This window comes from Penicillium nucicola, assembly GCF_028828085.1.
Source record: "Penicillium nucicola strain IBT 29836 chromosome Unknown utg000008l, whole genome shotgun sequence".
NCBI classification, from domain to species: Eukaryota; Fungi; Ascomycota; class Eurotiomycetes; order Eurotiales; family Aspergillaceae; genus Penicillium; species Penicillium nucicola.
In genome coordinates, this window is record NW_026643132.1 from 1881911 (window position 1) to 1906401 (window position 24491).

General features: G+C 48.9%; 12 protein-coding genes across 12 annotated transcripts; 6 read left to right on the forward strand and 6 right to left on the reverse strand.

Moving 5' to 3' along the window:
- Window positions 1–13: 13 nt before the first annotated feature.
- N7511_008207 (uncharacterized protein) lies at window positions 14–3625 on the forward strand (the record flags this gene model as incomplete). Its single annotated transcript, XM_057130584.1, has 2 exons — window positions 14–79; window positions 131–3625. The coding sequence occupies 2 exons, from the start codon at window positions 14–16 to the stop codon at window positions 3623–3625; spliced, it is 3561 nt and encodes a 1186-aa protein (XP_056982367.1).
- Window positions 3626–3862: 237 nt separating this feature from the next.
- On the reverse strand, window positions 3863–5092 carry N7511_008208 (uncharacterized protein; the record flags this gene model as incomplete). The annotated part of the gene is made up of 6 exons (XM_057130585.1): window positions 3863–3891; window positions 3946–4249; window positions 4337–4532; window positions 4609–4733; window positions 4813–4852; window positions 4908–5092. The coding sequence occupies 6 exons, from the start codon at window positions 5090–5092 to the stop codon at window positions 3863–3865; spliced, it is 879 nt and encodes a 292-aa protein (XP_056982368.1).
- Window positions 5093–5640: 548 nt separating this feature from the next.
- Window positions 5641–7067, forward strand: N7511_008209 (epoxide hydrolase family protein; the record flags this gene model as incomplete). The annotated part of the gene is made up of 4 exons (XM_057130586.1): window positions 5641–5914; window positions 5965–6036; window positions 6102–6299; window positions 6367–7067. 4 exons carry the CDS (start codon window positions 5641–5643, stop codon window positions 7065–7067), a joined length of 1245 nt encoding a protein of 414 aa, XP_056982369.1.
- A 203-nt stretch (window positions 7068–7270) lies between these two features.
- Window positions 7271–7745, reverse strand: N7511_008210 (uncharacterized protein; the record flags this gene model as incomplete). The annotated part of the gene is made up of 3 exons (XM_057130587.1): window positions 7271–7444; window positions 7505–7554; window positions 7613–7745. The coding sequence occupies 3 exons, from the start codon at window positions 7743–7745 to the stop codon at window positions 7271–7273; spliced, it is 357 nt and encodes a 118-aa protein (XP_056982370.1).
- A 208-nt stretch (window positions 7746–7953) lies between these two features.
- On the forward strand, window positions 7954–9062 carry N7511_008211 (fumarylacetoacetate hydrolase family protein; the record flags this gene model as incomplete). The annotated part of the gene is made up of 5 exons (XM_057130588.1): window positions 7954–7981; window positions 8030–8268; window positions 8324–8639; window positions 8699–8795; window positions 8858–9062. The coding sequence occupies 5 exons, from the start codon at window positions 7954–7956 to the stop codon at window positions 9060–9062; spliced, it is 885 nt and encodes a 294-aa protein (XP_056982371.1).
- A 1310-nt stretch (window positions 9063–10372) lies between these two features.
- Window positions 10373–12149, reverse strand: N7511_008212 (uncharacterized protein; the record flags this gene model as incomplete). The annotated part of the gene is made up of 4 exons (XM_057130589.1): window positions 10373–10505; window positions 10571–11247; window positions 11302–11796; window positions 11895–12149. 4 exons carry the CDS (start codon window positions 12147–12149, stop codon window positions 10373–10375), a joined length of 1560 nt encoding a protein of 519 aa, XP_056982372.1.
- A 1424-nt stretch (window positions 12150–13573) lies between these two features.
- N7511_008213 (uncharacterized protein) lies at window positions 13574–16019 on the forward strand (the record flags this gene model as incomplete). Its single annotated transcript, XM_057130590.1, has 4 exons — window positions 13574–13669; window positions 13754–13769; window positions 13862–14385; window positions 14481–16019. 4 exons carry the CDS (start codon window positions 13574–13576, stop codon window positions 16017–16019), a joined length of 2175 nt encoding a protein of 724 aa, XP_056982373.1.
- Window positions 16020–16592: 573 nt separating this feature from the next.
- On the forward strand, window positions 16593–17768 carry N7511_008214 (uncharacterized protein; the record flags this gene model as incomplete). The annotated part of the gene is made up of 1 exon (XM_057130591.1): window positions 16593–17768. The coding sequence occupies one exon, from the start codon at window positions 16593–16595 to the stop codon at window positions 17766–17768; it is 1176 nt and encodes a 391-aa protein (XP_056982374.1).
- A 1055-nt stretch (window positions 17769–18823) lies between these two features.
- Window positions 18824–19573, reverse strand: N7511_008215 (uncharacterized protein; the record flags this gene model as incomplete). Its single annotated transcript, XM_057130592.1, has 1 exon — window positions 18824–19573. One exon carries the CDS (start codon window positions 19571–19573, stop codon window positions 18824–18826), a length of 750 nt encoding a protein of 249 aa, XP_056982375.1.
- A 1076-nt stretch (window positions 19574–20649) lies between these two features.
- On the forward strand, window positions 20650–21220 carry N7511_008216 (uncharacterized protein; the record flags this gene model as incomplete). The annotated part of the gene is made up of 3 exons (XM_057130593.1): window positions 20650–20691; window positions 20766–20832; window positions 20895–21220. The coding sequence occupies 3 exons, from the start codon at window positions 20650–20652 to the stop codon at window positions 21218–21220; spliced, it is 435 nt and encodes a 144-aa protein (XP_056982376.1).
- A 730-nt stretch (window positions 21221–21950) lies between these two features.
- Window positions 21951–22652, reverse strand: N7511_008217 (uncharacterized protein; the record flags this gene model as incomplete). Its single annotated transcript, XM_057130594.1, has 2 exons — window positions 21951–22276; window positions 22595–22652. 2 exons carry the CDS (start codon window positions 22650–22652, stop codon window positions 21951–21953), a joined length of 384 nt encoding a protein of 127 aa, XP_056982377.1.
- A 663-nt stretch (window positions 22653–23315) lies between these two features.
- Window positions 23316–24027, reverse strand: N7511_008218 (uncharacterized protein; the record flags this gene model as incomplete). The annotated part of the gene is made up of 3 exons (XM_057130595.1): window positions 23316–23692; window positions 23829–23898; window positions 23989–24027. The coding sequence occupies 3 exons, from the start codon at window positions 24025–24027 to the stop codon at window positions 23316–23318; spliced, it is 486 nt and encodes a 161-aa protein (XP_056982378.1).
- Between the last annotated feature and the right edge of the window lie 464 nt (window positions 24028–24491).

Below are 24491 nucleotides of genomic sequence, written 5' to 3' on the forward strand. Positions count from 1 at the left end.
AATTGCGATAAGGATGCGCATGCTCTATGAACTTCAATTTAGCGAACATGGCGAACAGAATGGACCCCGACCCGCCGCGGTATAGAGGTGATACAGTTTCCAGGCCAGCTTATGATAGCTACCGGCCAAGTCAGCCCTCACACCCATCACACGCCCCAACGAGAGATCCCCGCACGAGGCCGATGTCAAGACCGACGTCGCGACCACCGCCTTCCGCCTCACTTCCCCCCAACGATTGCCTCAAAAACCACTGGAAGAATCTTCCTCGGCTGGTCCGTCGAGGGCTTCTCCGATCGCTGTAAATCGTACCGCTCCCTCTTCGCCAATCACAACCAAAGCCCCTGCTCCAAATCGGCTCACGCATGAGAATCCTCCCGCAAGTTCTCGGGCGGCTATATCGCTATTGGATGTGATCAATTCTGTGATCAAAGCTGAGCAATGTCAACAAGAAATATACAGACTCGAGAAGGAGATGCCGACCCTTGAACGGAATCTTCAAAAAGCCAAACAGTCCCAAGTCTTTGCTGGTACAATCACTTTGTATCAGCAGCAGCTAGGCACAGCAAAGGATGAGTTGTCGAAGCAGACTACTTTGTTCGATCAACATCGGTCAGTGTCAAGCAAAGCCGAAAAGATATTACTCAGTCAGTGGTCTCAGCCACAGTCTCAGCCTGGGATCAACCCGATGTCAGAGAAGATGGAGAATATGGAGTCACAAATACAGGAATTAAAGACCCAAGCGACGCGACCTTCCTCCACATCAAGTATTTCGGATGATAAAATAAAGGCAATCAACCACAACTTTTCAAAGATTCGGGAATGTGAAGCCTCGACAAAAATTCTTGTCACTAACATTGAAGGGAGATTAAAAAACATCGAAGCAGGAGTGCCAGCAACCAAAAGCAAGTCTGAAGCCCCCGCTGGAACGATAGATATTCGTGTCCAAAAGCTAGAAAAATCGATACAAGCGCACTCTCTTCGACTAGGGAATATCGATTTTTCGAATGCAAAATCCAATAAAGATTTTGGGGTGGACATATCCAGACTTCAGGGTCAAGTCTCCCGCCTTCAAAGTGACACTTCTAGACTTCAGGACGATGTTTCTACGGTCGATTCAGTCAACTCTAAGCTTCAAAGAAATGTATCTGTCCTCGAAAGAAATGACTCCAGGCGTGACAGCGACCTAGAAATGGTCGACAAGAAACTCCAAGACAAACTCACTGTCGTGAACAACGAACTCAAGAGAGCCAACAACGAGCTGAGCGGACGGGTGTTTCCCCTTGAGCGTGCAGTGACACTTCTCAAATCCCAACCACGCTCCACCAGCGGCGGCCCACCTTCTGAAGTGGCTGAGGCTTCCTCATCTTTCACGAACCACAGGTTGTCTTTATTGGAGCAAGAAATTCAGGCATTAGCAGCCTCCATCCAGCTGCAAGAAACCAGAATACAAGGAATTATGTCAATCCACGAAAATGCACAAGACGAGTACTTTGCAGAGTTGGAGAAATTGAAAAACTCCATCGACTCGCTAGAAACCGGCCATTATAAGAGCAAGCAAGTTGCACCTGAACTGAATTCGGCAGAGCTGGAGACCTTGAAAAACTCAATTGATTCACTAAAAAACGACCACGAAAAGACGAGACAAAATGTGACTGAGATTGACCGCCGAAGCGATGGTCTGATGGCCAGTCAGGAAGGCAGTCGTGCAATCTTGCTCCAGGGCATTTCGAAGCTTCAAACCAAGATTGATGATGATCGCACTGCTTACGTACTGGCAATCGAAGCACTGGAAACAAACGTGGACAATCTTCGCAGTTCTTCTGCGAACTCTATCGAGGGAATTGAGCAAAAGCTGGAAAGCACTCGCAGTGATTTGACGTCGTCTGTTGTTGTGGTACGAACTGATATTAACAGTTGCTCAGCGACAGTGAATCAGCTCAGGGATGACCTCTCTGAAGCCTCAAAGCGTCTAGCAACAATGATTCCGGCTTTCGAGGAAGTAAAAAAATGCAACGATGTTGTCACCGGTCATACCGTTTCCCTCCGATCGCTTGAGGGGCGATATAAAAACATCCTTACCGGGGACTTGGTCACCCGCATGTCGCATGCTATCCTTGAAATGAGTCCTTTGGCCACCCTCGAACAAAAAGTTCAAATGCATGTGACTGAGACAAAAAACAAAATTGCTACCCTCGCTGAAACCATGACCCAGTTGCAGCAAGTACCGCAATTGTCTTCTGTAGACAAGCATGCACTGGCAACGGTCCCACAAATAGTTGTGAAAGTGAAATCCCTTTTGCAGCGTGTTGATACAATGCAAGCAGCCATCGACAAGCTGTCTACTCTTTCACCTGACACAACGGATTTACGGCTGCAATCGCAATCTTCCCTCTCCCCCGAGGACAAAAATGCGCTGGCAGAGTGTATCAAGGTTTCGGAGGATCTCTCAAAACGTGTCGATCTCATGGAGAGCACTGGTTTGCAAAAGCTGCTGCAGGAAATGAGTCGTTTGTCAAATCAGGTCGCAGCCAACGAGGAACTGATCTATAGTGTCGATGCCAAATTTGATGACCTGAACCCCACAGAGCCATATGCAGAGCTCATTCAATCCGTGGAAAAGATTGATCCGTTGATTGCCAAGGTTGAAGACCATATCTTGCAATTGGAACAGGTCAAAAATAATGTTGCCGATTTCAACCGAGCAGAGGCCGCGCGGTCGAATGCCGGTTTACAAGATTTCACAGATGTGCATGCACGGCTATCAGACCTGGAAAGTAATTGTCCAAGTTCCGAAGCCATTCAAGGTCTGCTCGCAAAGGTGGAAGGCTTCAAATTACGCGATTATATGCTTGAGCACCGTATGGCGGAGCTGGGATCCAAGGCTGACGGAATAAGAGACCAGCTGGCAGACCTCACAACCACTAAGAATCTTGCAGAGGCAGTGAGAGACGAACTGGATTTCCTTGCCCCTAGAGTTGTAGCGCTTGAGAACCAAGACCAAACCGAAGACGAAGGCATCAAATTGACAGATCAGCAAATCAAACAGTTACGGGAACGATTGGCCGGAGAGCCGATCCATACGATGCTGATTCGTCTTCGAAAAGTCGAAGACGAGGTGAAAAAGGTCCTAAGCAGTTCTGAGGTGCGCATTCTCGGGGCATCAAGGACCAGCACCTCCACCCCAACTCAAGTTACCAAAAGCTCCGTAGGGAATCATATACCAACCACTCCAGCTCATGTCCATAAGGATGGAACACGTCCTGTTCAACTGGCTGGAACCCCGGCCAGATCGACTCCAAAGCCCGGTCTATCATCTGGAGCGTCAAGCAGTTCGAAGAGTCAACCTTCGTCGTTGAAAAAGCCCCCACACCAGCAAGTACAGTCCTTGAAAGGGGTCACCGGGCGTCATTCTATCGAAGCGCCACCAGAGAATGAAAGAAGTACACCGTCTTCATCTACCGGTGCGTCGCCAGAACCTGGTTCTTCTTCTCTCAATAAGAAGTTGAGGAAGGAGTTGAAGGCCAAGAGGAAGGCGGAAAGAGAGGCAGAAAGAGAAACGAGAGAAAGCAGAGAAGGCTCGTCGAAGCCGAAGCCGAAAAAGATCAAGACCGAGAATGAATCCTAGGTTAGGGGTTTGTCTTTGATTTTTCACCTTCACTCAACTCCGCTGTGGATATAGGGTTCCAGAGCAGGAATCAACTTGGCATACTCTCACACGCCTGACGACTTCATCTATTTCTTTGTCGAAGATACCATTATATAGCCTAGAGCACCCTGGGCCTAACCTTATCACTAAGCTATTGCATGTACATTTACACACCTATCTTTCTAGATCAATCAAGTTTATACCCAATACGCCTGTTTAGATCTTTTCCAAAAAATTCACCACAGCTGTTTACCATTTTAGCAAATATTCAACATAGGCTGGAGTCTTCGGAAGCTTACCTTGCCTGAAAGCTTCAGGGTTCTCAGAAATGAGCCAGTGGCCAGCTTCCACGTCGGCGATTTCTGCATTGGGGAAAAACTTCTTAATGGCCGGCACGGTGTCCTCGGAAACGTACTTGGATCGAGTGCCACGGACGAACAGTGTCGGGCCATTGTATTGCAGGTTTTCCGATGCCTGGAAGGGGAAATCGGCCATGTTGTCGAGAGAGCGGCCAATGACTGATAGTGGCACACGGAACTTGAGCGTGTTGTCTTCTTCCGAGCGAACTAAGTTGGTGAGAAGAAATTGGCGGATAGGGAGAGACTGGAAATCATTAGCACTGATTATTTACCGTATATTGCATGGCTGCTAGTTTACAGCCCCGGGCTTTATCAAAGAGAATAGCCTTACCTCTTCGTAGTCTTCGAGAATCTTGTTGGCATCAGATTGCTTGGAGACTTTGGCGGCCTCAACCTTCTGCATGCCACGGACATACTTGGGGAAGTCGCTCTTCAATGCGGCATTTACAGGAGCATTGTCCACAGGGATCAAAGCCGAAACGCGGTCGGGGGACTGGAGGGCGACAGCCATTGCAGCTTTGGCCCCCCTTTTTTTTGTTAGCATTGAGGACAAAATGGCCCGAAGTGCTGAACTTGTTGGGAAGACGAAGCAATGTCACGTACATAGAGTGTCCAATCAGGACACACTTGTCCAGCTTCTGCTGCTGGATAAACTCCTGTACGTCGTCGGCCATGACGCTATAGTTGTGTTCCGCAGCATGGAAAGACTGTCCATGATTCCTCAAGTCCTATTTTAACATGATTAGCATATATTCATCATGCCTTTCTTGTCCTCCCGAGACAGGAAGACTTCCACGGGAAACTCACCAGGGCAAAGATCTGACATTTCAGATCCCGTGCCAAAGCTCTAGAATACATTTCAGAAACTGTCTCATTCAAAAGCAAGCAGAGTCATCACACACTTCCCAATGCTTCGGTTATTCTGCTTCGATCCAAATAGCCCGTGGAGAATTAGGATCGGGTTTCGGACGGCTTGGCCGCTTTCCGGGCCAAATACTTGGTATGCCAGCTCCGACTGCAGCACTCGGGCCGTAGAAAAGGCCCGAAGCCCCGAGAGACCTCGCGCAGCTGTTCGAACGGAGAACATGATCTCGGGAATTGGAATGGATCAAGGAGTGTGGTTGATATCGCGATGAAGATCGGGAAAACAGTCCGCGATGACTAATCGGGTTGGCGTTTCCGCGGCTGTCAAAGGCCGTTGGGGCTGGACAGCTTAGGTGCACTGTTGGAACATTTGGCAATCTTTGATGGAAGGCCTTTGGAGCTGGCAAGTCTGGTATGACTCTGCTTGGGTCTCGTATTCAATTTGGATATGTGTTGATCTCTCTTCTTTTGTTCAGCTTGGCAGCGATGATCTGATCTAGACCACTGCCAAGCCTGCAATTGATGTGAGCCATTGGGAAAAACGGAGAAAACATACTTCAAAAGGCTTAACTTGAAGCCTATCATGTCCGATTACAAATCCACATCTATCCGGGGGACGAGGCGGGGTGCGTTGACTGCGAACAATGACTTCATCTCACTTGGTAACCTTGTATCCTTATGAGATCCCTGGAAAGGCTGTCCATTATAAAGCTCATGCTATTCCCCCATCATTTGAACTGAGCATAGTCAGTACCAAGAGAAATATCCACCATGGCTGATCAACCACAGCCATACAAGATCTCCATTTCCGATGACAGCCTCAAGGACCTTCAGCAACGTCTGGCACTTGCTAAACTGCCAAGCCAGCTGGAATCGTCAGATGGAGATCCTTGGAGCGCTGGAACTCCTGTCAATGAGATGCAACGTTTGGTTGAATACTGGAAGAATGGCTTTGACTGGCGCAAGGCAGAGGCCAAGTTGAACGAACTGCCCCAGTATCGAACGCAAATCGATGTCGAGGGGTTTGGTAGCTTAGACATTCACTGTGAGCTGCTTCATTCATGAGGGCCATTTATGGGCAAATGCTCACAGCAGATTCTCATCCTGCAGATGTCCATCAAATCAGCCCAAGCAGGAACGCGATCCCGCTGCTATTCAGTCATGGATGTTAGTGCAGTCCTACCATTTCCCATATTCAATGTCAGCAAATCGTATTTTAACACAAACCATAGGGCCAGGATCATTCATTGAGGTTTCCAAGCTTCTCCCGTTGTTGAACGGAGATGAAACTAACCCCGCATTCAATGTGGTGGCACCATCTTTGCCCAACTTTGGCTTCTCGTCAGGAGTGACTCGCCGCGGGTTTGGACTGGCGCAGTATGCTGAAGTTCTACACAAGCTCATGATAAAGCTTGGCTATGATCAGTATGGTAAGGCCCCGCAGACAAACAATTTTGCCGAAATCTATTAGCCCCATACCTACTAAAATGCAAACAGTAACTCAAGGAGGAGACTGGGGATTCTGGATCACAAGAGCTATAGGCCTCCTTTATCCAGAGCACTGCAAAGCCTCTCATATCAACATGGTGCTAGCCAAGCCCCCTCGATTCACAGATAACCCATGGCTAGCTCTGCGGCACTCACTGCTACCATACAGTGAACGCGAGACCAAAGGATTCGAACGATCTGCATGGTTCGACCGGTCAGGATTTGGATACAATCTCCTGCAAAGGACCAAGCCGCAGACAATTGGTGCCGCGCTCGAAGATAGTCCCGTTGCTCTACTATCCTGGATCTACGAGAAACTTCATGACTGGACAGATTCATACCCATGGACGGATGATGAAATCTTAACTTGGATTTCGATCTATTGGTTCTCGAATGCGGGTCCGGCCGCTAGTGTTCGCATTTACTATGAGACTATGCATACTGGGTGGGCTAACGGCGGTTCATATGAGAAATTGATTGAATCTATTCCGCATGTGAAGCTGGGTATTGCCCACCTTCCACGGGAGATCTCCGTTGTGCCACTGACTTGGGCTGCTGGGTTGGGGTCGGTTGTTCTACAGAGTGAGCATGCCGATGGTGGTCATTTTGCTGCTTGGGAGGTTCCTAAAGCCATCGTTCAGGACTTGCGGGCTATGTTCCGCAAAGATGGTCCATGTTATCGAGTTGTTGCAGGACAAGATGGCTATTAGTCTGGGATTGTCAATGGAAATGTATTGGACATCTTTAGCCCGTGTTCTAGGAGGTGGGACTACAACAGATAATAGAGGATACGAATGCAAGGCAGTGTTCACAAGGGCTTAACGGTATCACAGGACCGTAGAACCCAGTCATCAATCATCGATTGAACCATAAAATGGTATGCATATATACATCAATCATCTAGCTCCAGCATCTAGCTGTCCAGCAGCACGGGAACCTTCTCACACAAATATTCAACAATAGCATCAGGGCCACGCTCCACCTGCAAGCCCTCGGGGATAGCGTGCAGCTTGATATCCGGACGAACAGACTTGGCAATGGCGTGAATCTGCTGAGCCTCCTCGGCGCTCCACATGGAGGCACTGAACTATTCGCGCCGTTAGCATCTCCAGACACTCGGTAATCCCGACAATAAGCATAAACATACCAGGACCTCGGGATTGTGCTGCTTGACCTTGGCCTCGACTTCGTCGATCTCTGTACGGGACAGTTAGTGAATGGCCCTAAGATCATCCGATTTGCGCGTAATGCTTACTTTCGCAGTTGTCCACGTGGATGATAGTGTATCGGTCGCTCAATGCCTCGGCAACGCGGCCGATGAGGCGCTTCGCGCGCTCGGGGGCAGTGTTGACAGTGACGAGGTGGAAGGGACCCTTAGGAGCAGACATTGTGAGATATGATATGGTATGAGGGCCAGACGAGCGATCTCCGAGGGGTTTTATTCAGGGCTTCCCTCGCCACATCCCCACAAAATGTGGGAGTTGCCCCTCCGGCTTTTCCAACGGGCCAGAAATACTCCGCGATCGGCCTAAACTCCGACTCCAACTTATATTGTCTGGACCATCTGGGGTTTCCTCCTCTTCATCTCAATTAAACATGTCGAAAATCGCCGCTTCTTTTTCGCGTGAGTGCGCTGGATCTTTTGATGCATGCTGATTCTAACAACGAACAGGCCTGGTGCGCTTCGTTCCCAAGTCGAACCCCTCCAAGATCTTGATCGGCGAGCCCGTCGACCCCAAGTTGGATGTTGGTCTTGCGCTCTATCAGGGACACGAAGTTTCCGTGCGCCCGTTCTCTGGCAGCTCCGTCTTGAGCCCAGGCAAGGTCACCGAGGCGACTGAGACCATTGATCGCATTCTGTCCCCTCTGGCGCAGGCCGAGGTTGGAACTATTCGTTGCGTTGGCTTGAACGTGAGTCGCAATATCTACCCAGCACAAAAGACCAAGATTCTAATGCGTGCGCTAGTACGTCTCTCACGCCAAGGAGATGGCCCTTCCAATCCCTGAGGTCCCGACATTGTTCATGAAGCCCTCCAGCTCTCTGGCCGATCCCTGGCCTGCGCCAACTGTTCTGCCCAAGATCACACAGCAGGACAACACCGGCGACTACGAGTCAGAGATGGTCATTGTCATTGGCCGTGATGCCAAGGATGTGCCCGAGTCCGAGGCCCTGGACTATGTCCTTGGTTACACAGCTGCCAACGACGTTTCAAGTCGAACTTTCCAGATGAACCAGAGCCAGTGGTCTTTCTCCAAGGGCTTTGATGGCGCATGCCCAATTGGTATGTCCCTTTCTTATACGATTGATTTCGAAACCCATTCGCTGACTCAAACCCCTTAGGGCCTGTCCTTGTCTCTGCTGCTCTCATCCCCGATGCTAGCAAGCTCCACATTCGCGGCCTCAAGAGCGGCCGCGTTATGCAGGATTGCCCTCTGACGTACGTTCACACTTCTATCACAGTTCTGATAAGAGAAATGCTAATATTCGCCTTCGTCGCAGTGATCTCATCTTCAGCGTCCCCCAGCTGATCAGCTTCCTCTCCCAGGGCACTACCCTGCCCGCCGGTACTATCATTCTGACTGGCACTCCTCCTGGCGTTGGTGCGGCCAAGAACCCCAAGGAGTTCATCAAGGCCGGCGACGAGTTCGCCGTCGAGCTTCTTCCTCACGTCGGAACGCTCATCAACAAGATTGAGCACCAGTAACGAATCCATAATAAATAAATTGAATATGAGCCCTTGATGCAATGATCTATTTTCTATGTACAGATCCTAAAATACTAAAAATAAGAGCGTCATACTATCTCACAACTGCTATAACAATCCATCCTTATCACAATCAACGTATCTACGAAATAGCTGCCATCTTAGCTCGGTGATAATAGCCAAAACCGGTATAAGGCCGCGTTCACCCACAATTCCCACACCCTTTAGAAACCCGTGCATGATCACCAGACCTGGACCGCGGGGACCCCTAACTGAGTACCACGCAAGGGGGTATATTCTTTCAAACGATGACTGTCAAAATGGCATCTTGAGCATACCAGGGAGCTTTGGCCAATCACCGAGCTCGACGGGATATGACTTTTCCCCTTGGCGGAATATGTCTATCCCGCTTTTTACTTCTTGGCATTTTAGTCGGTTTGGGTAGGGATGCGATCAGCTCGAAAATGGCTGTGTACTATAGGAGGGATATACATTTATTGGTTAAAAAAAGCCTGCTGATTGGGTTTTCTTCAATTGGTACTGCCCAATTGTGACAAAAGATATGTAAAGTGTCAGAGTTGATATAGATATCTATGGGAATAGCTTCATTCTATGCTGTATACCGTAGCTGAATACTTAGCATTCTCTCCAAGCAGTACAATAAGCGTATGCTCAACGGACTAAAACACTTAGCCCACAATCGCAAGCCGAAGTCATGACCCGGTGGTTGCATGAGAACCCGCGATGGCTCCATTTCAGCGCTAAAGGATAAGGCCGGGTCGGCGTCCCGAACTCTCTCCCGGAGAACTTCCGTTAGGAGTAGATTTTGATTTCTTAAAAGTCGGACTGCGGCCTTTTTCTTTCGTTGGTTCTTTTTTGCATATTTTCCTGATCGCTTTCTTCCTTTTGTTACTTTCGTTCTAAAATTGTTGATCGGGCTTCTCTCACGTGGTCTTGATGAGGCTCAATCAGAGTTTTATACTCATGCATTGAGGCCGAGAGGCGTTTTTAACAATGACCACTCGTCTATATTGCTCGATGCATGATCTTTTTGCTGACTACGAAGTCATCTATTTCTTCACTTGTCAATGGTGTTGAAAAAGAAATGCTCAATGTTCATGGGTTAATCTATATACAATCCCGAAAGGACAACGCCGTGCCCGAAGCCGAGTCTAGTTTAACGCACCGAAACCCGAACCCGAACAATCTATCAACCGATCGTCTCAAAGTCGAAACAAGAAAACAACATCGCTTCATGTATAAATAACCAACAACGAAATACCGATCTTTGCCGATTCCGATTCCGCTATCTATTCATCGCTACGCCAGACCCGACCACGCCAGTGCAGACAGATAGTGGGAATGACACTGACGACAACAATCATCGCCGCACCAATACCAGCACTGGCAGCAATGCCAACAGTCTCGAACATAGGAGAGAACCTACACGATGGTTAGCCACGCTGCCACAATACAAATCCACACGATCGGAAGGGCGAAATACATACCAGAACGGACCCAAGAATCCCCAGATCTGGCGCACAAACGTGACAAAGACACCAACGCTAGCTGCCTCATGCGGGAAGCAGTCGATAGCATAGGTGATCATGACAGTCGTCACAAGCTGGTTACCGACAGCGCTAATTGCGGTACCAATGATGGGAGCCACAGTCCAATGACCGGTCTTGGCCTCCTGCGTGCAAACAAGGAAGACAATCAGGCCGATGATAGTCAGCGCGAAACCGAAGTAGCTGAGCCAGAGACGGAACTCGGGCTCGGCCTTGCGGTTGATGCGAAGGGCGCGACGGCTCATCCAGAAATCGGAGAGGACACCGCCCATTTGCTCGCCGATTACGGAGCCGATGATTACACCCAGGAACTGGAGGCCTAGTTGCTCGGCATTAAGCTCGAACTTTTCTTGCAGCAGTTGGGGCACCTCGACTGTTGTGAGGATGCTGCCGAAGAGGAAGATCATTGCATATGCGCAGGTTGGGATGAGGATGGAAGGGTGGCGGGCCATTGTTAGTGGTCTCACGAACTCATACCATGTAAATGGTGTTGGGTCGATGCGTCGTAGGGATAGGTATTCGATCTTCAAGGCTGATTCCTTGCTGTCGATGCCGCTGCCTAGGTAGCGGGTCTCTGGGCCGAAGAAGAGATACAGGATGAACTGGCCGCCGTTGATCTTTCAAGTGTTAGCTAACGAACAGTGCAGCGTTTCTATGTGTGAATTACTCACCATTGCGAGGATCCAGTAGATCCAGTGGTATCCGGCCCGGTAGGTGACGAAACCGAAGATGAAAGGACCGATGGGGACACCCAAGGTGATCATCAGGGTCCACACACCCATGTAACGGGCGCGGTCTTTCTTAAAAGTCGTTTCCATCACGACTGCACTGCCGATGGCAGAAGCAGGAGAGATGAAGAAGGCAACCAGGGCACGACACGCTGCCAGAGAGGCATAGGTGGTGCTCTTCGCACAACCAATATTACAAACAAGACTGCAGATGAGAGAAAGGAGGAAGATGGGCCGGCGTCCAAACCGGTTGGACAACGGCTTCCAGAAGAGGGGAGCACCTCCAAGGATGGCAATTTGCAGAGAAGTCAAGTAACTGGCGTTTTGCAACCCAACGCCGAGTTCTTCAGCAATTGTGGAATAAGCAGGGATGATGGCAGCGGCGGTAAATGTGCCCATACAAGCGTGGAAGGCCACAAGGACCAAGTTCATCATTTTCTATACATTGATGCATCAGTCTCTGCATGATAGGGATTTTCTTTTGAATCTCTCGATGGACGAATCTGAGATCTCGTAACTGGGAATCAGGGACTTACCTTCCATTCAGGCCAATTGAGAGGATCAGCTGCGCCCATTCCAGGAATGGGGTCGAGTTCTAATGTCCCATGGCGTTCGATCAGATAATCACGATGGGCCTTGGGAAGACGAGCAGCCACCGACTCCCCGTAGGTCGCTGTCCTTTCATGTCCAGCACTCTCTACAAGGTCAATATCGGTCTTGCCTCCAGCATCTTCGACCTGGCCCCGGTCATCTCGACGAGACGAGGACGGTTGCAATTCGAAAGAAGTCATGTTGATGGCTTCCCCCGATCAAAATAGGGATCAAATAAACAGGAAATGCCCCGGCACGCTTGAATATATGGTCAATGGAATGGGAAAGTGGCGAGTTGCAGGTTTGCCAATATAGTCCAAGGGGTGTGTGTTGAGATATACACCAAGTCCACTGCAGTGTAAGGGATGAAACGGAAGGTGACGAGGAATGATGCAGACACGGGGATCTCTTCCAAACGAAGGTAAAAATCCCCTCCCCCGGTGAGTGTGCACAGCCAAGCCGCTAAAGCCACGCAAAATACCCCAGGGTACATCTCCGAGAGACCCGGCTCCGGCTTCGTGGAGAATATGCGGAGGCTGCCCCCACGGGACATCCGGACTGGCTCGGCGAGTCACAATGCGGCGAGTTGCAATGCCTTGTCAGACACACTAGTTGAGTCCACCATGGCACTTGAGCACGGCTAACCGACCGGGCTTGCCACTGCTAAACGGCATCCGACCCGAGCCAAGTACCGAAAAACTCTAGGTTTGACGTCTTGGCGGAGCCTGTTCGGAGGCTGCGAACTCCATATATTCTCGCATTGTCCACCGAGGTTCGTGAATTTGTGCCCGGATTTCTCATTTTGCCACCGGGATGTCATCCGTTCCTGGGGTAGCCGCTCTTCGTCGGTACTTTCTGTGTACCTGCAAGCCGCGCAAACGGGTGTGGATCTACTATCTTTGGTTTGGGCTTTCGCTTTGCGTCTAGTTCCGAAGACAAGAAATTTTGCCGAGTGCAAGTCACGAGGTTTCAATCACGAGTCTGTCAAGAATGACTCCAGGAACACGTGAAGTCATGGGACTCAAGGCCAAACTGTCATTCTGGGGACGCGTAACAGAACTAACCAGTTTAGTGGCCAACATTATAGTCTTACGGGCACCTCCGCTTGAATTGGATCGGCTCAACGTCGGCTAATTGATTGCAAATCCGATAAACGTACGGAGTAGAGTGGGCTATACACATGTAGTTGCATGCAGTGGCATGTAGTGGGCACCTCCCAGGCAAGTTCCATCCGCTTCGACGTAAGGATCTGTGTATCTTGGGCATTTAGTCCTACAATTCCCCTCTCTCCCTGGCAAGTGGAGTACGGGTACCCATCGAATGCTATACACACAGCCTCGGGTGTATTTCCACGTACACGGGAAATCCCATGCCAAACTTCTTGTGACATAACAAATTTAGCTAATGCTCTAACTTGACTGTTTCTTTCAATTCACGTTGGATCTATAGTTTCAACATGTAAGTTTATCTTAATCTGCAAGGAGACGAGTAAGAATATGACTGCCCAGGTGCATATCCCAACAATGCCACTCTCCTCCAAAGGTTATTTCCGGTGCTCGCATAAGCAGTCGCCACACCCCACAATTGCCTCTCCACAATTTGTTGCTTCTTCCTTACAACAAAGATGGCGTCGATAGCAATGACACCTCCGCCAGCAGGAATCAAGAAGCTGGTGTGTCGAGTCTGTCAGAAGGGCTTCTCAAAGGCTGAACATTTGAGGGTATGTTCATGTTAAATACGCAGACTTCCCCACGCAAGAGGGGCCTCGGTGCCAAGTGATGCCAAAGCTAATGCGCACCTGCAGAGACATGAGCGATGTCGTATGTGACCCGGTCTAATTATACCCGAAGCCGGATTCAGTCCCGACTCGAGCTTGAGAATCAATATCCATTTGGCTAACTGAGAGATCTAGATACGGGCTCTAAACCGTATGTCTGCAGGGAGTGTCGCAGACCCTTTGCCCGACAAGATGCCCTTACTAGGCACGAGAAGCTCCATGCTCGACCGCTGAATGCAAAACATGCCCCTTCGCCGCCTTTATCTGCTGAGCTGCAGCCACCGTCAATAGATCCTCTTGGGTCTTGGGATACGAACAGCGCTGCTACTAATGATCCTGCCTCAACCTCGGCCACCAGTCAGTCATGGGACGAGGTTCCTTCAGAACATGACATGCATAATGTAGCGTCCGAGCTGGACTTTGCGTTGGTCTGGCCTGATTCGGAGAATCTATTTCAAAGCTTGATGTCATCGGACACGACCGATCAATGGCAGATGCCCCTTGGGACCTTGCCATTTCCACCGGTCGTACAGGATATCAATGGAATGAACTTTGGCTCACCCAGTTCATTTGATGACAGAAGTTCTTCTGTTGGCACAATCCCCTCCGGGGGTGGGCACCAGGCAGTACGGGATATTACTGAAATGGTGACTAGTTCGGTAAGTCGACTCCATCTTCTAGCTATTGAAGATGCCACACCATGTGGATCAATCAAATGGGACACTAGGAATATAGAACTCACAACAATTTTCAGTCATCAAGCGTCACCGCTGCTGTCAAAGCTACATCCGTTACTTCGGTTTTCCTTGACGAATGCCTGCACATGTTTTTTGTCCGGTTCATCCCAACCTTTCCAATCCTGCACCGCGCTACATTCGTGTTTCGAGAATGCACGCATGCACTCTTACTGAACGCTATCGCCATTGGGTCTTTATACCTTGGTCCGAAAGACTCGGTAGCCAAAGGCGAAGCATTGTGGCGTTTAGCACACACGGCCGTTGCAACATCCTGGCAGTCCCTCATCACACACAGTGGTCCATATGACGCCTGCAAGGGCGTCCAATTGATGATCACTGCTTTACTAGGCCAGATCTATGGAGCGTTATCCAAGAATAGAGCGATCCGAACAACGAGCCAGGTCTTTCGCCCATTGGGATTCTTCTGGGCACGACACTGCGGCATGTACGACAGTCCACCCTACTCCATGGATAACCTGCCATCTTTGGATGCCTCCATGGAGGAGAAAGAACACCAGTGGCGGATTTGGTCTGCTCGCGAGATTCAACAACGCGCCCTGTTAGCGTACTATGTCTTAGATGGCCTTGTCGCTCAAATGTCCGGCGATGGAGCTTCCGCTCGTCATGTGGCCAACTCACTGAGTTTACCTAGCAGCGAAGAGGCATTCGATGCCGCCACTGCCGATGAGTGGCTCGCTCATTTGCACAGCCAAACACCGGACCAGACCTCGTTCAGAGTGATTTTCCGCTCGCTGTTTCCGCCAGTCGGCAGCTTCCGTCCCTTGGACTACCACTTCTCTGCCGTTGCTTTGCGGGTAGTTCTTGAAGGGCTCCAATCATTGATCTCCGACAGTGACGATAACGAACTGGCCGTTGGTGTACCCGGCCAATCCGATGTCCGACGTGCCCTCGCTCAAGTTCACGAAACAATCTCCATGAGCATACACTTCACAGCAGCCGAGAGACTAGAGCTACTTCTGCGCTGGCATACAGTCTGCCTAGACACAATGATCAACTCAACCGTGCTATCCCGGCACGTCTGCTCCCGCTACAATATCCCACAACACGTCTCCGGCGGCTGCCGAACCGTTCACCCGGGTTTCGATCTCACCCAATGGGCCAATTCCGAAGATGCGCGCCGAGCCGTACTCCACGCCGTCGCTATCCAAGATATCGTCGAGCAACTCCCTCGAGGCCGTGCCCATGTGGTGCACATGCCGAGCTCGTTGTTCGCAGCCGCCACAATCTACGTGGCTATGTCGCTCGCCAGTGTCTCCACTGTGAATTTGCCTCGTAATATCGTGTGGCAGGATGCTTTGCTATCTCATGCCGACCTTAATCTAGGCCCGGAGGACATGCGACCCCGATCTGGCTCAGAGACAAGGCGGTTTGTTGAGAGCGACCGTGGCGCTGAGGTGCTTGTAACTGGGGCCAAAAGGAATTTACTGTACGAGCTTAACTCTATGCAGAAGCTCTTCCGTTGCTTGTCTTCGCAATGGGGGATTGCGCATGATATGGAGGATATTGTTGCGCAGTGGATTCAGCTGTGCCATTAGTCGAGATCGAGCTGGACTCGATCTCTGGGAATTTCAATTGTTTTTTTTCGGTCAAGGATGGCGTTATTGTGGATATTTGGGAAATGTTTCTGTATCAAGTATTGATTCTGACTCGCCGTTGATTGAACTGGAATCGTTAAGTTTTGAAGTCCAAGAAGTGTAGTCAATTTAGCCTTCCAACCAACATCATGCACGTCACTTCTTTGCTGCATGCAAGCGCTCACCTCTCCATCAAACCCACAAATCTTCGATACCCATCAACAGAATAAATAGCTGCATGTAGAAAGAATAGGGTTGACTGACCTGTGCATGGATAGACCCTTGATCTCAGTCACGTGGCAAACGCGAAATCCACGCGTCGCCAGGCGCGTCCAGAACACTTCCACCGGCATCCAGCCTAACCCACACTACATACCTTCTTCCAGGCCCGAGACCCCAAGCCAATAATATTCTCCACAGATTGTGGGTCCAGCCCCGATCGCAACATCAAATTGCAGACTTTATGTGTAGGCTCAAAAGCAGCATCTCATGACTCCACACGAAAGACCAAACCCGGTCTGGCTTTAAGGGCAGATGCCACCGTCGCAAATTCAAGTTCCGCCACTGGGCCTTGCAACAGTACGAGGGGCTTTGCTTTCCGATGTTAAAGCCCCCCGTGCTGGGCCAGGAACGCGTGGTAAGGAGTTAACTGCGGCCCAAGAAACTGTCTTGTGGAGTCTGTATTTGCAGCATAAGCTCTTTCCTTTTGACAATAAGCTGCCTGCCAAGAGGTTTTGGTGTGATCTTGCGAAGAAGTTTCAAGAGCAGACTCAGCGTTCGTATTCGTGGTTGTCTGCTAAACGACGGATCGTTGCGTTGTTGAGAACTCGTGGAATTCAGGTGGAATGGTGTGCTGAGCCGCCGAGGGTATCGGTACTGGGGCCTGGATCTCGGGAGGCTGCTGTGCAGTGTGGTAGAGGGTCGGCCGATGACGACGGTGGGGAGTTGAGTTCGGCACCTGGGCCTGGATTTGAATCTGCTCGCAAAAAGAATGGTAGCCAGGATACCCTGGACTTGTCCCAGAAACCGACGATCAACCCCAGATTGGAAAACATTCAGAGCTCCAATCGGAAGTCCGAGACTGTGTCGGCACCTGACAACCGGACTGGATCTATTCGTGAAGAGAATGGCGATGTTGATGATTCGCACTTTTCACGGCGATCGACGTTCAATCAGAGACTGAAACAGCTCCAGGGGTCCCAGGTCAAACAATCAGTCGCATCTATGCCCGAGCAAAAGACAGTTGCTGTTAGTAACTGGCTTAAAAAAAACCACTCAACATCCCTCCCAGACAAGGATGCCGATAGTGATGATGCAGAGCCACTTAGCTCTAAGAGCCCTTGTCCGAAGCAAACCAGACCGACCAAAGTCACCAAATCCCGAGCGAGATCGCGATCTCCCCTCTTTGACAAACATCCCGTTTATCGCAGCCGATCGCCGCGTTCATATGAAAAGACAGAACAGGCTCCCAAACGAAAGGACCACTCAAGTTCAGCCCAGGCCTCACGAAGTGAACTGAGAAAGCGGCGGCCATTTGCCAATGATTTCCTAGAGTGTACTCACCTGGTGTCTCAAACGGGCAGTCCCGAAACACCGCGAAACGCAAACAGTGAGCAGCCTGATACTCTCGATTCAACCTCGTCGGATGATGAAAATGACCTGCCGGAAACGCCAGTTCGGATTCCGAGAAGGCTCCGTGATGCTCAATGAAATTGAGAGGGTGCTTTGGCGATTGTTTTCGGTGGCTGCATGTCCTATTCTCCTTTTTCTGTTCCTTTGTTTTGATACCCCCGAACCCAAGGCCATGTTCCTTTCTATTTGGTTCCCCAGTGATGCTTTAATGTCTTGTTTGTTTTTATATCATGATCCCAACCACTCGCTACTATCAACCCTTTTATCGAAACCACTCATTCCACCCTAGTGAAATCAGGTGGGTGAGTAGGTCTCACAGGTGTAAATCCAAAGAACAGTCATTTTGGTATCTGGAAAACAAGTTTTCTAAGGTGGTAAAATGAAAAGATTTCAGTGGTGTCAACACGCATATAATGTTCCAACTGATGGCTATAACTAGCAATAGTAATGCGTCTAGTCAGTTCTGCTTGGGGTGGGCGGATGTCGAATGATGAAGCCATGTCTCGACTTTCTGTTTAGAGGTCTCGACCTGGGTGCGATCTATCTGCTGGTCCAATTTTTACACCGTCTTCGTGACAGTGCATGATGCTATGAATTTACCTCTTGCGAATGTGCTCTGGGCAGTATGGTCATAAAAAAGAATAGTGACGACAGGGAAATATATTTGAGGACTGGGAAAGTTAGGACACAATACTGAGCCAAGTATTGTTTCTCTCACTAGATGAAAGAACAAAAGGTTGCAAGAACCATTTTGAAAGATAAAGGAAGAACAAATAAACCTTTTGGAGCTTGCCACGGTATTTCATCTGGCGTTTGTTTACATGTTGCCTAATCGGGAAGTTTCTCGAAATCACGTTACGGTGGCTGCCCGGGCGGTAGCCAGGAAAAGTAAATGAACACGTGATTCACATTTTACTTTCATGCTTTGAATTCAGTAAGGTGTCCCAGGTATTGTTTCCGTGATGAAAATACTGTTTATTCTCTTTGAAATACATAGGAGAATGATGAGACTCGCCAGATCTCATGTGTAGAAAAGCTTAACCTAAAAGTAAAATGTGAAAATTACATACATGCAAGCCGTGAGTTTTGAAGTGCGATCAGAGTTCGTCAACAGTCACATCAGCGCCGATAATTCAGTTTCCCCAAGCTTGGCTCATATTCTTCTCGTTCTGCTGGCTCACGGAGCGAGCGAACTGGCGACCAAGCCGGTTCTGAACACCCAGAGAAGTGTTTCCCATGAAGCTGGTGAACAGCTGGCTGTTATTACCAGCTGAAGGCAGTCCCAAGCCATATTCCTGGCGCCGCTGCCACTGAGGACTAGTGCGAGGATTTTCCCTGTGGGAAAGATGACGGACATGGTGTCTTTTGCCTGCATTTTGGTAGGCCTCTGTACCCCATGCAGGAAGTCTTTCTGCACGAGACTCTTTGTCCCGATTGTCAGATCTTTCTGTCCAGCTGCCCTGCCCACCCCAGCCATGTTTTGTGTCTCGTGTAGGAAATTTGCCTCCTGTATCTTCAGAATCCAAAGAGAGATCGATAACGTCAATTTGCTGAACCTCTGATTTATCGTCATTGGCGACACGATCGGTCTTTCGCTTCTTGCAGAGAACAGGCCTGTCAACAGAAAGAGCGTCAATGAAGGTTTTCTGGCGACAAAGGTGTTTCTTGGCGTCATTCAAAGTTTCCAGGGAAGCAACCATGCTGTCCTCGTTCTGGGTGTTTTCACAGATCCAGGCACGCTTATTCTGAGATGGGCTCTCATGATTATCTCGCATCAAAATCTTGTTTTTGTCTCGCATAATGATCCTCTCTTCATTCCGCCTCATGATTCTCTCTCTGTGAATGGCGAACATGGTCTCCCCGATGCGGCGGGATTTGTTCATTTTGTTTTGTATGCTACGTGCAGTTGCACTTCCTCCGTAGAGTTCGGCAATCAGTTCGAAGTCTAGCTTTTGTTTGTGATGTCAGCCAACGAAGATAGTTTAGGCTTGACTGCAGGCGTAGACTTACCTGTATTTCTGGTTGAGCAGCTAGGATAGCTCCCATTAGGCGGGTATTTTCAACCATGGTGGCCGTGAAAGAATAAGAGGATCAGTCATAAGGTCATGAGAGTGATGAAGAAAGAAAGAAGGTTGGGCGATGTGAAGTGCCCATGGACTTTAGAGAGGTTACAAGTAACGGATTACTGACGGTAAAGGAAGGAAAGACACTCAAGATTTGGAAAACCAGCGTGTATTTTGACTTGTGTGTCCCTGAGTTATTAGATATTGATATTTGGTAAAGTCATCTTTTTGCCATGATATGATACGTGTGGTGTGCTACTCGTCCAACTAGGATGTGACTTGGTAAGATGCCAGTAGAAAATCTCCATTTTTTACAGTACAAGTTGTGTCCTGTCTGATCCTTCGTTGCATGGAGATCTTTTTCAAAATCTCCTATAGGAATTCAATTCAAATCCGTACACATTTTCACCTGAGAAAGTTGTTGGCTGTGGTTTGGTGCACAGGTGTCGTCGATGTAAGGTGATTGCGTTTTGCCAAATGTGGCCTAGTGTCAACACCACGTGGCGCGCGTGACAACCACCAACCCTAAATCTCACGATATTCACCAGTTCTAGAATGTCACACTAAGCTTGATAATTCATCCTGAACCATTTCATCAGTATAGACTCAAATAGCTTCAGACTATAATGAACATTGTATATCGCTCAGAGGCTGTCTACACGTGAATGGTGCAAGATGCTCGTAATCGTTTTAGTATAACGCGTATTTGAAAACGAAATGAAAGCTTCCAGTCACATTGTCGAAGACAAACGATAGCTGTAATCTAAATTCTATAAATTCAGTCTTCTTTCTCCCTTTCTTTCTCCACAACTTTTCTACCATCCACAACGTTCCATCACCCACGGAGCATATCACCATCCCAAACATACCCAACCCACACTTTCCATACAAACAACATGCCTCCCAAGATCAAGTGGGACGCAGCTGCGGACCAGCTGGTAAGTGATATTTCCCTCTCCGACACGTCAGAGTCCATCGCAAACCGAGGCTAATCAAACGTGACCCAAACCAGCTGCTGGCAAAGATCCTTGAGACTCACGAGCTGACAGTTGACTGTGCTCACGTCGCTGAAGCCTGGCGTAAGTAATTTTTCTGATTCTCAACTGACAAGCATTTGGGAGCATTATTAACACTATCTTAGCCGGTGAACCCGAGTCTAAGCCAACCGCCCGCGCCATCAGGGAGCGAATTTCTAGAATTCGCGACCTTGCTAGGAATACCACTACTGGCCTTGCTGGATCTCAGAGCCCTAGTTTGGTTCGCAAGCCTGCTACTCCCCGAAAGCCCACCAGTGCCGGCAAGAGAACCAAGGCCAGTGGCGATGGCAGCCCCTCCCGCAAGCGCAAGCGCATTGTGAAGGAGGAAGAGTCTGTCACCGAGGACATCGCGGAGTATGTTGACGAGGAAAAGGATTTGACCGCCTCTTCCGTTGCTGGAGAGTTGAGCTTCGGGGCCGAGGATCTGTGAATCCATGGGGCCTTGGATGGACCAAGTGTCCGGAGCATGCATGAAGCATCCCAGTATGGGGATGAGACCTCATGCACATAATATTCATTGAAAGGGGGCTCACCCCAGATACAATATCAAGATCGACTGAATCAATAAATGATTGAAAAGTGAATTAAAATGTTGCTGATTAGTATTGTAATGGCTAAGCATGCAATTCTATCCAGCTGAAGCAAGGTAGTATATGACGCCCAGTAGTGATGCAACAGTGATCTTGATGTTTGAATTTGATAAAAGTGATGCAAACTCTGAATGCAAGGATGTCACTAAGCTGGCAGTCCGTTTATCAAAATGAGGTCTCTGTCCTGAGCGGATTTTAAACTGAGACTGTACCTCTTTTTTAAAGATAATTTAGACCTACGTGATGGTTCACAGGTTTAGGAAGAAGAACAAGAAATCGAGATGAAACTATGCTGCGTGCAATGCCATAAAGGCCAATTTGACCAGGCTTGACGCTGTATCCTAAATCCTCCACCAGATGGTACCCCCCATTGTACATAGTTTCATGATTGTTTCTCCCATTCCATTTCTCGATTCTACCAGCTTCCTCCTCCGATAGCTTCTAGGACCATTAAAGAGCGTTTGTTTTGGCAACTGGGTAGGTATCATGAGGAAACCGTTCACACTTGGAAGAGCTCGTCGTTGACCTATCTGCTACCAGGCATGTTCTTCATGGACCTTTATTCACAGATTAGTCTTCTCCATCGTTATTAGCTGTACAGATAAGACATTCATACTCATCAGAATCGAATCCATCAGTCTCATCCTCAGCCTTGAGCTTGAGCTTGAGTACAATCTTGCCCTGACCGTCTGTGGTGTGCTGCTCCTTGTTCTCGTCATCAGGATTTGGATCCTTCGACTTGGTGGGAGTAGACTTGGCTACACGCTTGACCTTGGCGGCGGGAGATGCAGCAGCTGCAGGAGTAGCAGAGTCGGCGGTACCAGCACTCAGCTCCTCATCAGCGATTCGCTTCTTGATGCGAGCGAGGCGGTGTCGCACCGCGCTAACGGTGCAGCCTAACATTATTAAATTGTCAGTGTCTGTTTGGACTTCACAAAGCCGGATTGGAATTCCAGCAGATGGTCCAGGAAATGCAACAATATTTCTCATGAGGAAACTGTTTGTGTAATGATAGCAAATGAATTTTTTTGTAGTGACTCCCATCATGCTGGTTGGACTTTTGTAAAGCATTCACCAAGGCCCAACTCATCGGCATAGGGACCACAGTTACAAAGTTGTGTATGCGAGAGGAGAAACGGCCTCGGTATTTGTGTAAAGGTGCGAAGATGTGACGGAAATCGACAGGAAACGTCCACATGTGCGGAATAACTCACCATCACCCACATATTGGGCTACAGCGGCATGGTCAATCCCTGGAGGGGCCTGCAGCATGATGCCAGTAAGAAGCTATTCTGAGTGTCAGCACTTGAACAAATCGGACTGAGATTTGAGCCGGAAATGTTGACGGAGAAGGGGTTAAAGCATGCATCGAATTATCTTAAAGAAACAGGAAAGAACTGCAGCTGAAGCTGATGGAAAGGGAGCGTGATTGGAAAAGAGCACGGCATAAAGAGTGTAAGATGGGTAGGGAGCCGATGAAAGCGGCAGGAATGAAGTCAAAGAAGGGCACTTGTTTATACCTTGAGATCAGCCTTGTCATTCCAGACGATAGGCATGATGAAAGTAAATGATACTGATTTCGTAGATGCGGTTATCGAAGAGGATCAAGAGTTCTCGCGATGTACGATAATAACGAGCGCGCGATAAGTTGAAGTACTTGAATAAGTGGAGTTGTGACGACGAGAAGAGGAAAAGCGGATGAGAAGAGGGCCCTTTTATATTCACCCTGTACAACTACACACATATCCTTGATTCACGGTCTCGTACGGCATTTTACGGTTTTTTGTGATGGTTGGTTGTTTGATTGATATTGGATTAGTTACTGGGGTAATTTCCATCACAGAAAGCGCATAGCAAAAATGTCAAGCCCGTTACAGAAGATAAGAATATGGTAGCAAGGCGTGGACATGATGATAGAAATGAAGACCGAAGTACTCAGAGGTCGCATGACATCTTGTCATCGGCCTCAGTCGCGAGACCAGCCTCATCCTGATACTGCATCTTGCTCTTGGGGAGAGTGGCATCGTCCAGAGGCTCGTCCTTGACTTTCAAGTCCTTTCTTGGAGATTCAGCCTCAGAGTTGTTAGTCTCCATTTGATCAGTCGCATATCCCCGGTCAAACTCAAGAGGATCAGTTATGGTAAGGCGTCGGGTCTTAGAGGGACGTTCAGCTTGGGTGGCCTTTGAATTGGCCCGCTTTGCTTTGGGGCCCTTTTCCTTCTTGGCGGGCGAGGCGTTGGGGGTACTGTTGGTGGAAGACACGCGCATCTTCAACTGGCGGATATGCTCACGAATTGATGCAGCTTTTGTGCCTGTTAGTTTGATTTTTAAATTAGTACTGCAGTAGCTCTCAGAACAAGAACGACGTCAGAGAGTGAGGCTTTAGGGGTACATGAGGTGTGCACGGCATGAGTGATTTCAGTGTTTCAAATCCTTGAAAGTACTCACCATCATCCATGCTCTTAGAGACAGCCTCGTAGTCGAGCTTGGGTTGGTTGGCCATAATGGCAAGCAAGAGCTAGGTCAAGGGGGTCACATGTCAGCTAAGTATATCTGACTGGAAGGGGCTCGTTTCTGCTGCCTTTCCGATTCAAATGTGTCGACTCACCTTCTTGTGCCGCTCATCATCCCAGACTGCCTGAGGCATCTTGAGATTGGTGGAAGAAAGTTGAACGTTGGGTTAAAGTAAGGAGTTGAACGTTGAGAGAAGTTGGGGGAGGAAAGAAGAAACAAAGAAACCGAAAAAAAAGTTGATACTTAAGCTGACGAGTGTGCCGCTGGCAAAGTGAAGTGAGCGCAAGCTTCAAACACACTTTGGTCAAGCAAGGCTCATTCTTTTCAACTGAGAGCTATTTTCTAAACAATCGAGATGGTTATTGTTTAACGACCCAGAAATTCTGCAAATAAATGGACCCCACTAGACGTTTTTGGATTAATTGTGTCGTGATAATCATATCGAGCACTTCCAAGGTTACATCATGCATGGCTAAATAGCCAGCGAGCTTGATTCGACTCGCAAGCGGTTTTAAACAGGTCCGCACGGGCCAATACGAAGCCCTAGGGCACCAAAGTTTGAAGTGGCCAGGATAGTTGGCCTATGAATGTATACTA